Source organism: Mustela putorius, unplaced genomic scaffold, assembly GCF_011764305.1.
Source record: "Mustela putorius furo isolate JIRA1106 unplaced genomic scaffold, ASM1176430v1.1 tig00000407_pilon_pilon_pilon, whole genome shotgun sequence".
Lineage (NCBI taxonomy): Eukaryota > Metazoa > Chordata > Mammalia > Carnivora > Mustelidae > Mustela > Mustela putorius.
Window position 1 is genome coordinate 22,118,212 of NW_025421373.1, and position 18,298 is coordinate 22,136,509.

Below are 18,298 nucleotides of genomic sequence, written 5' to 3' on the forward strand. Positions count from 1 at the left end.
TCCTGGCCAGTGAAAGGAAGACATTTTGGTGAATTTAGGAGTTGAATGAGTTCTTCTTGATATTGGGGGATAGAGGAGATTGGGATGGAAAAAGTCTTTCTGGGAAGAAGGGGAAACTCTGGGAGGAATTATTAACCAATTCGTTCACAGATGAGAAATGTGAGCTTCACGAAGTGTCACGATTGGCCTGGTGTTCGTCATACCAGTGGTCCAAGTGGGCCTCCAGTTCCAGTCGTGGTCCCAACTGAGTTGATTCAGCCAGTCTGGCACTGTGAACAGCACTTGAATTTACCTTGTCTAATAGAAGGCAGGCTGCGTGTGGTGCCAGTGAGCTTCGAACCCATCTTCTGTCAGCTCACCAATAGACATGGAATCCCTCAAAAGAAGAGGTGTTGAATTTCTCTTCTATCTCCCTTGCAGGAAGCCTTTCCCCATTGGAGACAAGGTGACCTTCAGCGGGAAGGAATGCGTGTGTCAAACATGCTCCCAGTCCATGACCAGCAGTAAGCCCATCAAGATCCGTGGACCAAGCCGTGAGTGCTCCCCCCAGGCACCTCCGTCTCTGCGGGCCATGCGTCCTAGGGCTCCCTGTCCCGGCTCCGGCATCCGTTCCTGCAGGCCTGGAGGGAAGTGGGGGAGGTTTCCACACTGGAGGACTCCTGAAGCCTGACCCAGTTGGCATTCAGCCCAGACTCACCAGCTTCCTTAAGCAGAAATGCAGGGAAAGCAGGCTGTTGACTAGAAACAGTGACAGCCTGTACCATGCTTGGCCACTTGGGTGGGGCTCTTCTGGGATGAGCTAGGCTCCCCATCTCATCTCCCTTCTGGATCTGTGTTCCTCAGGGCACCCGAACAGGGCTGAAGAAGCCACCAAGGGTTCTCAATTTCTATAAATGCCACTAAAAAGTATACACAGACACATCTTAAAAAGGAGAAATATGGGAGCAAACCACAAGGGATGGGCTAGTGTCTCTTAGAAAGTGTCCCAGGGAAACCTTCACTGCATAATGCTAAACATACAAATTTTTAGGCCCACTTTGGACTTCTTTTTTTTAATTTTCTTTAATCTTTTTTTTAAGATTTTATTTATTTACTTGACAGAGAGCAAGAGAGAGAGAGAGAGAGAGAGCATGAGCCGGGGCAGGGGGGTAGGGAGGGGCAGAGGGAAAAGCAGAAAAGCAGACTCCCTGCTGAGCAGGGAACCTGATGTGGGGCTCGCCCCCAGGCCTCTGAGATCATGACCTGAACTGAAGACAGACCTTAACCCACTGAGCCACCCAGGCAACCCCTCCGCACTTTGGACTTCTAAGAAAGGAACCTAGAAGTCTGCATTCTTAATAAGCTTCCTGGGTGATGCACATTTGCTGCTCCTAAGACTGAGAACCAGTGTTTAGAGATGAAGCGAACATCTATAACACCAGAGTGAATATAATATTTCATCACCAAACTGGAGATTTGGGGGGAAACTGAGGCTCAGGAGTACACTTCGGAACAGTCATTTGAATTCGTGGAACATCCATTCCACTCAAGTGTATCTAGTGGTAAGATGTCTAAATCACTGGTCCCAGATGCCCTCGATGGGCTGCTGACAGCAGGTGCCCACCCACACAAGCCCCTGGATCCGGGGGCTTGCTGCAAGCCACACTGGGCTCAGGGGTTCTTTCCCATTACATGACAGCCCAACCGGCCCCACAGCAAAATCAATGAAAGTCCATTAACTGCCTGCATGCGGCCGCGGGCACCGAGAGAGTCAGCAGGCCGGGGCTGCATCCTTCCAAGGGGCTGAGACAGAACACCCTGAGTCAGCAGGGCTGGGCCCCAAGGGGCTCCATCAGAGCCTGCCATGGGAAACTGGGGAGAAAGACGATGGGAAGGCTTCCTCCTTCGCCATTCCTTCCTCCCAATCTAATCAGATCTGCTTGCAAAATACACAGAACACTTCCTTCGGTGTCCTTGGTGACATTCAAGAAGACTTTGCTGGTCTGAGCAGGTTCCCATCTCAAGGTGCCTGAGTGCACACACTGTTCTACTTCATGATTCCTTGAAAGCCTAGTGCAGGATGACAGCAGGGCTGGAGGGCTGGGATGGGGGGCCACGACCCTGTGACTGATGCTGTGAAGGCCCCCAGAGACCAGCAGGATGGCGTGTGAGGCAGTAGAGAGAGGCAGGCTGGGGCCGGGAGCGTGAGACTTTCCCAGCTCTGTGGAAAGCAAATGTGTCAGTATCCAGGAGCCAGACTAGCATACGCCGTGGTGTGTAATATGTTCTCTGAATATAAAGTGAGGATGCTGTGGACTTGGAGATTTAATCTGGAAAGCACACCAAAGAGAGAGTATGATTCCTGAATCTGTTACTTCTCTTGGCTCGTGCGCGTTACTACACGCATCAGGGACCTCGGAGAGGTAGGACAGTTCCTTGGCTGAGTGTGGGAATCCTGTATGCGAGCGTGTCCTTGAGGAGAGGTGCTAAATGTCTCCACCATAATTCTGCAAGTCCAAAAACAGAGGAAGGTGAAGAAGAGTGAATAATGAGAAGCAAGTATGCAAATAAGCAGTCTCCACGTGGAGGGCCCGGGATCGTGGCTCATCTTGTTACTCACAAAGCAAAGACTGCAAAGTGTGGATCTATGGGGAATATGTTTCATGGAAGTGTTTTCTCCCGAAAGGTGGTCACCGTCCATGTTAAAGATAACTAGAGAGGTTGCTGGGAGGTGTGCTGAGTTCCCAAAGGAGAGACGGAACCAAAACCAGATTCAAAAGAGGACTGAGATGAAGAATGTATCATGGAAAAAGAAAAAAGAGGAAGAAAAAACCTGATGTATTTTTATCTATAGGGGTGTGACCTTTCACTCCTGGAGGGTGAATAAAGACGTTCTGGAACAGCAGGAGCAGTTATCTACTCAAAATAGATCAAGAAGAAGACTCGGGAACTATCAAGAGAAAAAATAACTTTTTATAAAAATAAGTGTTTCCTCACCATCCTCACTAAGAGGAATCAACAGTGGGAACAACATCAGCTTCACGGTCACAACTGTCACCACCACCACCATCACCACTGTCACCATCACCAATGTCACCACCATCACTCCCAACACCAACACTACCATCACAGTTGTCACCACCACCACAACCATCAACATCACCGCTGTCACCACCATCATTACCAACACCAACACCACCATCAACATCACAACTGTCAACACCACTACCACCATCCCCATCACCACCACCACCATCACAACTGTCACCACCATCACCACCAACACCAACACCACCATCATAATTGTCACCATCACTACCAACACCACCATTACCATCACAGCTGTCACCATCATCACCACCTCTACCATCACAACTGTCATCATCACCACCACCATCATCATCACAACTGTAATCACCATCACTACGAACCATCACCACTGTCACCATCACCATCACAACTGTCACTATCACCACCACCATCACCATCACAACTGTCACCACCATCACCACCACCACCATCACCATCACTCCCAACACCAACAGTACCATCACAATCAAGAGAAAAAATAACTTTTTATAAAAATAAGTGTTTCCTCACCATCCTCCATGGTGTCACCACCACCACCACCATCACCATCACATCTGTCACTGCCATTACCACCACCACCACCAATACCACCATCACCATCATCACCACTGCTAACACTGATTGACTATTACTATTGTCAGGCAATGCATTAAGTTTTCTGTACATAATGTCTATACATAATATCTCATTATACTTCGATGAGGGAGAGAAAAGTAATTGTTTTATAGATGAGAAAACTGAGACCCAAAGAGTGTAAATGACTTTCCCAGAGTCACACAAATAGTAAGTAATGAAACCGGAATGTGGGACCAGGCATTCTGGCCATGGGGCCTCTTCCCTTCACACCCTGTACCAGAGATATGACTGGCTAACAGGGAAGGGTCATGTCTTCCTGGACTCGTTATCTAAAGCAAGGAATGCTTTGACTTGCTATGACTCACAAAACCCACTCGTTTTCATTGATCTAGATGGAATGTATGACACAGTCAAGAAAAGCTAAAAATGACTGCCTGCAGTCTCTAGAGACCTCAGGAGACTGAGGGACTTGGGGGAACAGGTGGTGGACTCCCACTTTCTGCCAGCTGAAGGTTGTAATCTTGGAAGAGAGAGGAGCATACGAGGAGCGGACAGCTGGCTGCACAGCAACCACCTCGGGGCAGGGGGTCGCTCTCCTGACTGTGCCTGTTTGTTGTACCAGACTCACGGGCTCCCGACTGGCGCCTGAAGCTCCACCGGGGGTCAAGGCTCAGAGGAGGAGGAAGAAGAAGGAGAAAAGGGTCTTGATCAATCTGAGGACCCGAGGTATAACATGAAAAGGAAAACCACCTAGAGGAGGCATCCCAGAATCCTCAGGGAATCCACAGGCCTTTCCGGCAACAGGAAAATTCTCCTGGCCTCAGACCAGAGACAGGACCGAGCACAGAATATGGGTTAGAAACATAAGAACATCAAGTAAGGATGACAGCGACCATTCGTCGAGCTCGCGTGTTGAGTCCTTACAGGCCCGAAAGTAGCACATCTTCACACCAGTGCGGTAAGGGAGCCGGTCAGATGAGGAAGCCCGGGCTTTGAGGTCACACAACCAGTCCGTGAGGGGGCTGGGCTTGTGCCCTCAGGCCGCCTCTCACCATTCACTCTGTCCTCCTGGCCCAGCCTCTAACCACGCCCCCGCGCGGCCTCCTGAATTTTGACTCAAGGTACCACGTCCATTGCAGACACATCACAGCAACTTAAGGAGATGGGACTCGGGACTAGAATGCGGCCACATAGGATGCGTATTCAAATGAGATCTATTGGAGAGGCGGGGCTTTGTGTTGTTGGCTCTAATACACCAAGTCCATGGAGTCAACAATGAAGTTGGTGGGAGAATGACCCCATCAAGCAAGGAAAAGTGAGGTGTAAGGAAGGAGGGAGAAGAGAGAAACTGCAGTTGTCTCTAAATATTTGAAGGTGATGTCAGGAGGCAAAGGAGGTAGTTCTTATTGCATAAAATAAGGGACATCAGAAAGAGTCAGGTCTCAGCTCCATATAAAGAAGGCAGTCATGGGGCCCTTGCATGGCTCTGTCAGTTAAGGTCTGGCTCTTCTTTTCAGCTCAAGCCATGATTTCAGGGCTGTGAGCTCAAATCCCATACCCAGCATGGAACTTGCTTGGGATTCTCTCTCCCTTTCCCTCTAACCCTCCCCCACACCCACACATGCTCTCTCTCACTCTCTCTCTCTCTAAAAAAAAAAAAAGGGCAGTCAGGACAAGAAATGACAAGTGTTGGTGAGGATGTGGATTGGTGCAGCTCGTGTGGGAAACAGTATGAAGGTTCCTAAAAAAAAAAAAAAACTAAAAATAGGGGCGCCTGGGTGGCTCGGTGGGTTAAAGCCTCTGCCTTTGGCTCTGGTCAAGATCCCAGGGTCCTGGGATAGAGCCCCACATTGGGCTCTCTGCTCAGTGGGGAGCCTGCTTCCCCCTCTCTCTCCCTCTGCCTGCCTCTCTGCCTACTTGTGATCTCTGTCTGTCAAATAAATAAATAAAATCTTAAAAAAAAAATAGATATGTCATATAATCCAGTAATTCCACTGTTGGGCATTTTCCCAAAGAAAACAAAAATCCTAATTTAAAAAGACATAGGCACCCGTATGTTTATTGCAGTATTGTTTACAATAGCCAAGATATTGAAATGACCCAAATACCTATCAATTGATGAATGGATAAAGATGTGGCAGATATATACACTGGAATATTACTCAGTCAGGAATTATGCTAAGTGAAATAAGTCAGACAGAGAGAGAAAAATACTGCATGATTTCCCATATATGCAGAATCTCAAAAACAAAATAAATGAACAAACAAACCAAAAAAAAAAAAAACAGAAACAGGCCCACAAATACAGAGAACGGACTGATGGTTGCCAGAGGTGAAGGGGAGGAGGGATGGGCAAAAATGGGTGAAGGGGAGTGGGAGGCGCAGGCTTCCAGTTATGCGATGGGTAGGTGATGGGGATGAAAGGCACAGCATGGGGAACGTGGCCAGTGACACGGTAACAGTGGTGTCTGGGGGCAGATGGGAGCTACCCTTATGCTGAGTACAGTGTAAGGTGTAGAGTTTTGGAGTCACTATCGTATGCCTGAGACTGATGTAATAGTGTATGTCAGCGACACTTCAGTTAAAAAAAAAAGTCAAATAGGAAATTAAAAATGGAGTTACAAAACAAAACAAAAAAGAGTAAGCCTTTATAGGATACATATTTTTAAAAATGAAAATGAAAAAAAATAAAGAATGCACTTGTGACTATTTTGTCTGTCCAAAGACAAAGGAAGCTTCCTCCATAGGGGGTGAGCTTCCTACCCCTGGAGGCGGTTAAGCAGAGGACGGTGCCCGCCTGTCAAGAATGCTGTAGGTTCCTGCATTAGGTGGGACTGTGACTAAGGGTTCTGTGAACACTGTGCCCCTGTGGAATTATCTAAGTCTATCAAGGAGGCCCTGGACACAGGTTCAGTATGCAGGGTTCAGTCCTTGACCCCTGAGCCCTCCAGTTCTTCGGTGCTGAGCATGCACGAGTCATGTCTATAAAAGGAGAGGGGGTGCCTGATAATCTCTAAACGATTACATTCTAAAGGCTGCGATTATTGGGATGCAGGTGGGTAGACTTTTTCCGGAGGAGTGAGGAAGGAAAAGAAATCCCAAAGCTGTTCTCCCAGCCCCCATCTGAAGGCCTGGGGCTCGAAGCATTTTGCAATGGGAGCCCCTCCCGCCCAGCCTGTGCTAAGGGATGTTCAAAAGGTGCTAGGGAGGGGTGCCTGGGTGGCTCAGTGGTTAAACCACTACCTTTAGCCTGGGTCGTGATCCCAGGGTCCTAGGATCAAACCCTGCGTGGGAGAGCCTGCTTCTCCCTCTCCCTCTGCCTGTTGCTCTGCCTACTTGTACCCTTTCTCTGTCTGTCAAATAAATAATAAAGTGTTTTTTAAGAAAAGAAAGAAAGGCTAGGGAGCCAAGGGGCGGGAACCATGGGAGCTGCCTCCTCCAAGCACTTCAGTGGGGCTCAGACCCTCCCCGCAGTCAGCTGGGCACACCCCCTTCCTCGATAGGCCCCTTCATCTTCTCTCCCAGGCCTGGCTCCCAGCTGGACACGAGGGCTTCTGGCCAGCCTCTCCCAACTTGATCTGCAGTTTCTCTTCCCCCCACCGCTCCGAAGTACGCATCTGTCTGGTGGTGCCAATAGAGAGGCTCGTCCTCTGGTAAACTTTGTCCCATGACCCTTACCCCCTCCAGAGTGGGCCTGCATTCCCAGCATCTCCCAAACACCTTGGATGCTGACTCCCTTTCCTGCCCCCGCAGACAGGGCTTGAGCAACAGGCAGAGGGCCAGCCGCCACGTTCTGGGGCCCTGGCGCGCGTTCCAGGGTGATGAGGATGGGGAGTGAGAACAGCCCCTGGTTGGGGTCAGTCTTACCAGACTCTAACCCTTGGCGAGGGGAATGTTCCGCATACTATAAGCATGTTGGGGGAGGGGCAGGCACAGGAAGCTCTGTCCTCCTGGGCCTACGAGGTCCTCTCCTTCATGCTCATCCAGCTCCTACTATGTGTTGAGCACAGCACAGAGAGTGCATTTACGCACAATACACAGACAGGGTCCTTGTCATGGAGCATCCGGTCCAAGAGCAGGAAAAAATTAAGATACTGAGCTTATCCCCTGCAGCTGTGCTGCTCGACTTGACTCTGCTTGGAGACCTTCAGTAGGTCTGCAGGCTCCCAGGTGCTGCTGATGCGACCGGTGCCCAGGCCACAAACTAAGTGCACTTAGTTAGCTGTTTGAGGGCAGGCCAGACGCGGGACAGGGTCTCTCTGTGAGGGATGAAGAGCGGCCAGGATGACAGAGAGCTTTCTGGAGGAATCCTAGCATGTCTTTCTTTCTCCCTCACATCCAGTCCTCCTGTCCGGCAGCCCGGGCTCCGGGGTCCTTGCTTCCACCTGGTAGAGCTCGGGCAGGTGCCCGGGCCAAGCTGGGAGCTGCTATGGGAAGGCCAATTTTCAGGGAGGGGCTTCCATCCCCGGGACTGAGAGGACAGCAGAGGTCAGGGGCCCTGGGATGTTCTTCTCCGTGGCGTCCCCTTGTCTTTGCAGACTGCGCTGGGTGCAAAGAGGAGATCAAGCATGGCCAGTCACTCCTGGCGCTGGACAAGCAATGGCACGTCAGCTGCTTCAAGTGCCAGACCTGCGGCGTGATCCTTACCGGGGAGTACATCAGCAAGTGGGTGTCTCCCCCTCCCCCATCCCTGCCGGGCTTCCAGGACCCCTGCATTCCACCGGCCTGCCCCAGGGGACCTTCACCTGGATCTCCCGGGCCACCTCCTTCCACTTGGCCTCCAGCCACCACACTCCCACAGCCACAAAGAACAGCTCTCCAGCCTGCGGGCCCTTCCCTGCCGCCTCCTCTCCCTGAGATGCTCTTCTTGCCGAGTTCGCTCCTCCCCTCCCTCTGGTCTCTGTCTGCAGCCATCCGCTTCCCCGGAGATCTCCTACGGTCCCCGCTGCCTCCGCTCCCCCAACCCCAGCCTTCCCGGGCTCTGTTCCCTTCACGCAGGCTCACACCGTTGGCAATCATACTCTCATCCATGTTAACTTCTGACAATGACGATAACCCTAGCTACCGTTCACCAAGGTTTTATGACGTACAAAGGATATGCTAATGGCCGTGGAAGGGTTATCACATTAAACCCCACAACTCCCCCCATGAGGCGTCTGCCCCCATTTCCCCATTTTAAAAACGATAAAAGCAGAGGCTTGAGGAAGTAAGTAACTTGCTCTGTGATGATATTTAATGTCATCCTCGCCTAGGCGGGGTGTGTCTTTTTTACTGCTGTTGCCTTTAGCGCAATGCCCGTCCCCTGGCCAACAATACAGTTGTTGAATGAATTGAATTGAGATGAGATACAGGGGACATGGGAAGCTATCAGCAGAGAGGACCCCACCCCCAGGGGCCGCACTGGGTCCCACAGGAGGAGCCCCGCCCCACCCCCTTACCTCCAGACTCTAATGACCACATTCCCAAAATCAGGCACCGGAAAGAAGTTGATGGCCACAGCCCCTCACAGCGCTGATGTTGTCTGAGCCAGACACTGCTGGGGTGCGGGCTGACCCACTGCCAGGATAGGGCAAGCACGTAAAACCGTAGCGTGTCTGGGTTTCTCCGTCAGGAGAGCTATTGTCTAACAAGGGAGATAAACTAGATACATAAAAAAATGACGGCACCAGGACTTAGGTGATGGGGAGCTCAAGAGTTTTGTTCTTTTAGACCCTTTGGATTATAAGCAACAGAAAACCCAGTTCAAACCCACTTAAGCAAAAATGAGTTTATTGGCTCAGAAATGGGAAGGCCAGAGGCCTGCTAACTTCCAGCACAGCTGAATTTAGGGGCTTAAAGATGTTACTGGCACTACGGCGGTCTCTTTCTCTCTCACCCCCCTCCTACCCCCCCTCAGCTCTCCCTTCCTCTGTGTTGGATTTATTCTCAATAAGCCCTCTCCCAAGGGTATTAAAGAGGATCACCGGCATCTCAGGGCTTCATTCTACCAGCGTAGCAAGCCCAGCGGAGAGACGGAGGCCCCTTTCCCAAGGACCCTAGCAAGAGTCCCATGGTTGTCCCTGATGTGGCCACCCTTGGGTCATACTCCCATTCCTGACCAATCACTGGCCAGGAGGACGTGACTCCTAGAGCCAGAGAGTAGCCCTCTGTGACTCACAGTAACTGTGAGTGGAAGGGAAAACCAGGAGAGGCTATGGGCAGAAAGGGGACACTGTCAGTCAGCACTGTCTGGGTCAGAGGTCCAAGTGACAGTCTCAGATTATTCTGAGAAAGAAAGGAGCACTTCTAACTAGCAAGGAGTGAAATCTGGAATCTGGGAGAGCTTCATGGAAGACAGCATTCTTTGAGCCAGACCTTGAAAACGAGGGTAAGATTTGAAAACACACAGAAGGAAAGCTTGTAGGCGGAATGCCCAGCCTGGGCAAGGGCGGGCTGGTGCCTGACACACCCATTGTGTCTGCCCGGAGCTCCAACGTGTGCGCAGGTGCACCATGGTCCCAGGCTGCAGAGGGGAGCTGAGGTCACGGCACCGAGAGCTTTGAAGGCCATGCTAGGAGGAGGTTGGCATCTCGCTCCGTGCCTGCCAAGTAAGAAGTGCCCTTACTGAGTCTCCGGCCTGGAGTCCTTGAGTCTGTGAGCCTCAGCCAGAGGTGTGGGGTTCATGCAGAGCTCCTCTCAAGAAGGCCCAGCACTCCTAAGGCCTCTGCAGCCTGGCGCTGGGCTCCTCATCTGGCTGCTGGCATGGTGGCAGGCACCAGAGAGACACCGCCTCCGGGTTTGATGCCTGGGTCAGCAGCCCGGCCTGGGTGATCTTGGAAAGGGACTTAACCCTTTGGAGTCTGTTTCCTCATTTATAAAAACAGGGATAGGAAGACCTACCTCACAGGGTGGTGCCAAGGCTGAGACAGAGACAGCAGCCTTATAAGTGTCTAGTGAATACGAATTGGACCATCTCCGTCTTTTTAGAATCAGGGCTATTTCAAATTCCCCAAGGTCTCCTGACCCCGGGTCCAAACAAGGCAGGATTGGCATGCATACACAAATTTTGCTGGCTCATTGTACCCACCTCCTGACCAATGACTTTCTCCCTGAGCCGAGTCACCCTCCCACACCCACGGAGGGCAGAGGATTGGCAGGGGTGGGAGGAGGCTTGTCTCGGGGGCCTTCAAACAACAGTCTGACCACTGGCCTTTGCAGGGCCCTCTCCTTCAGGAGAACACACGCTCCCTGCCTCTTGGGGTGGCCTCCAGCAATCCCATCATGGCAACAACTTAGAGATAAAACAAGGACATGTCTGTCCTTCGGGCGTCTCTGAGTCAGCCAGTTCTGTTACACCCAAAAGTGGGGGAAGCGTCCCTCTCTCTTCAGGGACGCGTTAGCACCACAGAACCGTGTCGTCAGATCCAGTCCTTAGAGTCAGGCAGGGCCCAGAGCTGGGGTGAGCTGTCTGATGCCCCCAGCTACCTCCACGTCCACCTTGAAGGCCCCTCTCTGCCATCGCGGGGGTTCTTCTGGCAGCCATTTGGTGTGTGGTCATGACAGGCCGGGCCCTGAGCCTGAGCGTGAGCCCCGGGGCATATGGCAGCCGTGTCCTTCAGGCCATATGACCACCTGGGGGTGGGGGAGGGGGGGAACAGAGTGCCTGGGTTTGAATCCAGCTTTAGGTCCTCTGAGTTGAGTTTTCTCATCAACACGATAGAGGGAGAGGGATAGTTCTGACCTCCCAGGGCCGTGACAATTCAATGAAATAATCTATGTAAAACCTCATCCGAGGGCCCGCCATACACCTGACCATCCATGTCAGTGGCTGTTAGTAGCAGGGGGCAGTGTAAGAATGACTCACAATAATCTTATTACTGCTTGATAAGCACATGGGAAGGGGTTAGGGTAGGTTCCTCTTATCTCCTGACCCGGAGCAGTCAGATGATTCACTACAGGCAAAATTTTTTTTATCAGGTGAGGAGCCCTGAAGGCTATGCCCAAAATTTGACCCCATCGATGACCTCCTGGAAGGGGCTGGGAAGAGGGAGAAGACTTCTCCCTTTATGTCTTTATAAGGTGCCAAATGCAAATACTACCTATTCTACATAAAATAAAACATCATCCATTTTTACAATGCATTTTAAAAAGAGTCCTTGGAGATAAAGAGAAGAAAGTGGATATGAAGAACTTATGGGAGAGAAATAGAAGGGGACTAGAAGAGAGATCTTCTAGTCTTCTAGATCTTCTAGATCTTCTTCTGCCTTCTAGAAGGCAGATTCCTGGGCCCCCTCCCAAGGGTTCTGATTCCATAGATCTGAGGGGTATCTGGGGAGTTTGCATTTTTAACAAGCTCCCCCAGTTTTTCTAATCTCGATCCAGTCATCACTGGCTGCAGGTCCAGGAACTTGCCTGTGACACCCCCCATGGACCACCCCCCCAGCCTCCTCTCCCTGTGTGCATTTCCTCTCGCAGGGATGGCGTTCCGTACTGCGAGTCCGACTACCATTCCCAGTTTGGCATCAAATGCGAGACTTGTGACCGGTACATCAGCGGCAGGGTCTTGGAGGTGAGTGGGTTCAAGTAACTGGGAAGGTGTTTGTGCGGGATGGCCTATGACTCCAAAAGGTCATCACTGAGGACGCCTCCTTCAGTAGCCTACCCCACCCCCGCTGCCATGACCTCAGCTGAGTTTACTCCCTGACTTGAATAGATAGTTTTGCCTCTCTGGGCACCCCCAAAATGAGAAGCTGGACAAAATTATTCCTGGATCCAAAAATGCTGTGCTGGGACTATCAGTGTCGTCTCTGGACTCAGACCCAAATAGATCACCACGGAGGGACAATTGTGGTTTTCTTCCCAGCCCTTCTAAAGGGTGGAAGCCATTTTTAAGTTTTAAGCATTTGGTAAGGTGCTGATCTAAGAACCAGCTTGTCTAGCGGTTGGCTCCTTAGCTGGTCCATTGCCATGACAACGGCTGTCCCCTGCCTCTGATGACCAGCTCGCTCTGCCTTTAACAGGAGACGCGCAGCTGAGCCCCTGCCCTGGACCCCTGTCTGCTGCCCTTCCAGGCCTTCCTTCCACACCCTGTGGGTCCAGAAAGCTTCCTATGCTTTGGGACCACCTATCTTGAGGAATTAAAAACAGGAAAGAGTTTGATACAACAGACGAACAATAGCCTAAGAGCAGGAACAATTGGGGTTGGATATTGACTCAAGGGCTAACTCATGCTCAGATTCACAGTGAGTGTCTTTGCCTCTCCAGGCCTCAGTGTTCCCTTCTGGCTGGTGGTGGCTGGGGGACGGCAGACTGGGACAGCTCTTGTGGGGGGGCTCATCAATCATGTTACAGCTGGCCAGTTGATGGCGGTCACCTGCAGTAAGCCCTGTGTTGAGAAGGATTCTGCAGTCACCTCTGGGCCCAGCAGGAGAGAGTGTCACAACCAGGGAAGGAGTTGCCCAGGAGATGCACTGAAGCTGAGCCCCAAGGACGAGAAGGAGACTGTCTGGTGATGCGCTAGGAAAAGAATAGAACTTGACCCCTTCGGGGAACAGAGAAAAAAGCCAGTGTGGCTGAATTATGTAAACTGAGGCTCAGGAAGGTTGGTCTAGCACACGGGGCTTACCCCATAGGGCTTTGCAGCCGTTTAGGAGTTGGATTTTGTAGTAAGTGCAATGAAAAGGTATTGGAGAGTTTGCAACCGAGGAGCAACAGTGTTAAGATTGTAGGGATTCCGGGGTGCCTGGGTGGCTCAGTGTGTTAAAGCCTCTGCCTTCGGCTCAGGTCATGATCCCAGGGTCCTAGGATCGAGCCCCGAGTCGGGCTCTCTGCTCAGCAGGGAGCCTGCTTCCTCCTCTCTCTCTGCCTGCCTCTCTGCCTACTTGTGATCTATCTGTCAAATAAAATAAATAAAATCTTAAAAAAAAAAAAAAGATTGTAGGGATTCTGAATAAGATAAAGGCACAGAGCTGATAAACCATGAAAGCTTCCCAGGGAGCAGTAGGAGTGCGGAGTGGAGGAGAAAGCAAGCTACAGGAGCACAGCTAAGGTGTTGGCCCCGGTTTCCCAGGGCCCCATTCCAGGGTGAGGAGTTTGTTTGGAATTCACTGGGCAACAGAGTGTGTGGAAAGACTGAGCTGCTCCTCAGAGGGGGATGGTGTGATAGACAGAGGTTACCTTTGGAGGAAAGAACCCGGAAGTGGGAGACCAGCGAGAAGGCCATGACGCCGCGGGCAGGACTGGAGACCTGTAGTGGCAGCAGACAGAGAACTCACCTGCCTCCCGCGTGATGGCAGTGGGATTCCCACAGCTTTGCTCTGGGGCCACCAAGTAGACATGGGGTCTGAAGGAAAAGAAGTCAAAAGTTGTACCAGAGCATCAAGCCTGGATGGGAGGAAGCCTGGTGCTGCCCCCTGGGGAACTGGGGGCGGCCAGGAAAGGAGCTGATCTGGACAGAAACATCGAGTTCCATCGGAGACAAGTTGTGATTGAAATTCCAGGAAACCTTCGAGAAGGCGGTCAGAAATGTGGAGCAGCAGAGCTCAGGAACACAGCTCAGGCGTGGATGGCATAATCTCAGGCTAGGATTTGAGGAAGCGGCAGCACCAGGGGAGTCACCCAGGATTGAGAGGGAAACAGAGAGGAAGGGAGAGAGGAGTGAGCTGAAGGCACCCTGGGGAACAGGTGGCACAAGGAAGCCGAGGGGTTGTCAGAGAAAGAGGAAGAGCAGTCAGGGCTGTGGGGTGAGAATGGGGGCCAGGCCACAAGTGCTTCAGAAAGGAGGGCAAGGTCCACCAGCCTTGGCCAGATTCTGTGGAGCAGGTGAGGTCTATGTGGGCTGAGGAAAAGCCAGGAAGGGGGGAGGCCTTCCAGAAAGTTTCAAGTCTGCAGGATTAGAGAGGAGAGGCATCTACACCGTAGTGGGGGTAAAGGGTCTATGGGATGAGAGGTCATAAAAGAAGACTTTTTTTTAAGATTTTATTTATTTGAGAGAAAGAGAGAGAAAATGAGCAGCTCCCTGCTGAGCAGGGAGCCCCAGGCAGGACTTGGTGGAACTTGATCCTGGGACTCTGGGATCATGACCTGAGCCCAAGGCAGATGCCCAACAGACTGAGCCACCCAGGCGCCCCAAAGCAGACTCTTCTTTGGAAAAGGAGGAAATCTGGATTACATGCAGGGCTCCAGACGAGAATTCATCGTGGCATTTCCAGGTGGCTTTGAAACTATGTCTGCAGTGGCTGTCCTCTCCCTCATGTTATTGGGTTTAGCATCATGGGAGCCTCCTCTCGGGCTACTGTTGTAACCAGCTTTTGATTGATTCCATTTGTATGAGGCTCCATTAGCATCGTGGACTTATTGATTTTTTTTTCCTTAGCGCTGGAAGAGACTTTTAGCTATCAGCTAGTTAACCCTCCTCGTTTTACAGATGAGAAAAGTGAGCCCTAAGACCTGTGATGTTATTCCAAGGTCATACACAGCGTTTCTGGTAAAGCAAAAACGAAAAATCTAGAACTCGAGATTCCTATATCCCATGACACGTGCCCACAGCTCTCAGCCACTCAGGAGTTGGTCTTTGAGGTTCCATGATGTCATGAGATACATGGTTGGAATGAAACAGGTTTGGATTCCAATTTCACCACTTCTAGCCATGAAACCGGAAGCAAGTCACTTTCTCTGAGACTTAGAGTCTTTCTCTATCCTGTCAAATTCTACTGTCATTCAACTTCTCACGGATATGTTAATGTGAAATAATAGAAAGTAAAGCTATTGGTCTCTGTCCCCAGTTCGTGGCACAGCACTCCTAAAATCTCTGCAATTTCCTAAGTGTTAAGAGCACTAGGAGCATCTATTGTTTTAAAATTAGTCTTTGACCCTGGTTCCTGATGCAGAGTTCCTAAATCTCCTGGAATTTCCTGGGTGGGTGGTGATAGGAGTGTCTTTTGTGAATGAGGTGGCTGGATGGGGTCCTGGAGAGATTCAAGATGGGAGCTGGTCACCAGGAAGACCAAGCCATGATTGGAAGCTTGGAACTTCCAGCCCCATCTCCCATCTTCCAGGAGGGGCAGAGGGAGGGGCTGGAGCCTGAGGTAAAGGGGGATCACGCCTATGTGATGAAGCCTCCGTAGCAGTCCCCAAAGGATGGGGTCTGGAGAGCTTCCGGGTGGCGGAACCTGTGGAGGTTCTGGGAGAGTGGTGGGTCAGGAGGGGACATGGAAGCTCCGAGCCTCTTCCCACACACCCTGTCCTACGAATCTCCTCCAGCTGGATGCTCATCTCTAACCTTTATTGTAGGTAAATGTGTTTCCCTGAGTTCCATGAGCTATTCTAGTGAATTATTGAACCCAGCTTGGGGGGCATGGGGACCCCAATTTATAGCCAGTTGGTCAGAAGCAACCTGGGTCTGACAACCTGGGACTTGGGTTGGCATCTGAAGAGGCAGCCTCGTGAGACTGAGGGCTTAACCTGTGGGGTCTGACGATCTTTCCAGGTAAATAGTTTCAGAACTGAAGTAAGCTGTAGGACACCCAGCTGATGTCTCAGAGAATTGCTTGGTGTGGAAATTCAGCCCCCAACACACATCTAGTGTCAGATGTCTTGTGAGTAGGGTAGTCATGTGAGAGTAAAGGACACATACAGGAGTATCTTTATAGGTAGTCAGAACCTTTTTGGTTGCAAGTGCAGAAATTATACTGAAATGGCTCAAGCCAAAACAGAAATTTATCAGCTCCCATAATAAAACACCCAGATGGAGGGCTTGCTTCAGGCCCAGCTGAATCCAGGCCTCAGATGAATGCATTTGGAGTATCCTGCCATCCTGGCTCCACTTCGTCCTGTGTTGGTTTTATTCTCAGGAAGGCTGTCCTTCCTGATGGGAGAGCTGGACACCAGCTGCTTTAGGATATAAGTCTATCAGACAGCATCTCCAGGGGAAGGAGAGCTTCTCTTTTCTCATAGCTCAGCTTGGGACTGGTTCTCCCTGGACAATCTCAGAGGAATCGGCAAACCAATAGCTGTGACCATAGAATTGGAATATAGTTATTGGTGGGGTCAGCCCTGCTTAACCACATGGACTGATGTGAGGAATATGTAGGACCACCTGGGTAAACCCTGGTGTTGTTTCTGGAAGAAGAGGAAAGAATATTGGCCAGGCAAAAAACACTTGCCCACTACAGGGTCCAGGGCATTTGTAGAGACACAACAGTACGTAAGGAAATTTCATTTCCCCTTTCCCATTTCCTCCCTAGACCACCCCACCAGCCCTTCCTCAGTGACAGAGCTCAACACGCTGAATGACAGTCACACTCCCTCCTTCCTTGTCTGTGTCCTCTCCAAGGAGAGCCAGACTGCCCAGAACAGCCTCTCCTGACCTTGCTCTGATTCTCAGCCTCTCCGATATGCCCCGTTTTTCTGCACTATTTTCTTGATTTCTGTTTCTTAACAGATTGTCCCATCTTAACCTCACTGACTTGGTTTCCCTTAATCTGGTGCCAGCTGGTCTGGCAGCCTCCCTCCCAACTTGCTTCCAAGTTGTCACTGTGATAGTGCACAGCGTCTCTCGGCCTGGATGGAGTGATGGGGCGCGACATTGAGGAAGATGCCAAGCTCGGTTTTGCCAAGGCGCTGTTGCCTCCCTGGAAAACAGGTCTATAATTGAAATGAAAAAGAGACACAAAGTAGGAAGAGGCTACTAATTAAACCGATTGTCCTTGTCATGGTAGGAGAGGTTCAGTCCCATGACATACCAGCTTGGGAAAATAGCAGGCTCCTCCCAGAGTTTGAACACAGTTTGCTTTGGTGATGATAAGGGCATTTCATCATTGCTGGAAGCCACACAAACCAGAGCAAATAAGGAACACTGGAGATTTTTTTTTTCCTTTTTGAAAAGGAACTTGCTAAGTTTTTAGAATAAATCAAGTATTTTTCAGAATAGAGAAGCCCAGGCCTACCCATCAACCACCCCCTCAAAAAAGATTCAGAAATAAGCCTTTGGCGTTATTCAATTATAATTTTTGAACTGGAAAAGGAACCCATTAGCATCCCACCAGACTGGGAAGGGGCCTATAACAATTTTCCAATATCCATTAATTTTCTGCAGGCATATCCCACCCCCCCCAAATTAACCTTGCCCTAACATGCAGAATATACACTTGACTCTTAAACAACACGGGGTTAGGAGCACTGACCCCACACAGCTGAAAACCCACGTAGCCTTTTGACTCTCCAAAAACTTAACTACTAATAGCCTACTGTTGACTGGAAACCTCACCCATCACATAACATCGATTAGCACGTATTTGTGTGAGGTATGTGTGGTATACAGTATTCTTAAAATAAAGTAAGCTAGGGAGAAGAAAATGCTATTAAGAAAATCATAAGGAAAAGAAAGTACAATTACAATGCTGTCTATAGAAAAATATAGTCACCTGTAAATGGACCTATGCAGTTCAAATCCATGCTGTACAAGGGTCAGGTGTACCTTCAAAACAGGCCCCGCCTTCCCACCCCATCGCTGAGCTGAATTCCTCCATATGAAGAGTCTGGAACCACCACTGAAGGACCCCTACATGCCAAGTCCTCTGGGCTTGGATTGTAGTATCAGAACAGTCAGCACAGAAGCGAGTGCTACACGGGGGACCTGCACCCCAACACCCCCACCTCCATGACCTCTCTTCCT

The 18,298-nt window shown here is 50.6% G+C and overlaps 1 protein-coding gene across 7 annotated transcripts in view; it reads left to right on the top strand.

The window, feature by feature from the left end:
* Positions 1 to 18,298, top strand: part of ABLIM3 (actin binding LIM protein family member 3) — a 109,962-nt gene that overhangs the window by 50,178 nt on the left and 41,486 nt on the right. For all 7 annotated transcript variants that reach the window (XM_004737874.3, XM_013051174.2, XM_013051178.2 and 4 more), the window contains exons 5-7: positions 421 to 533; positions 8,184 to 8,310; positions 12,100 to 12,193. In XM_004737874.3, coding sequence (XP_004737931.1) covers positions 421 to 533; positions 8,184 to 8,310; positions 12,100 to 12,193 — 334 coding nt within the window. The remainder of the gene's footprint in view (positions 1 to 420; positions 534 to 8,183; positions 8,311 to 12,099; positions 12,194 to 18,298) is intronic.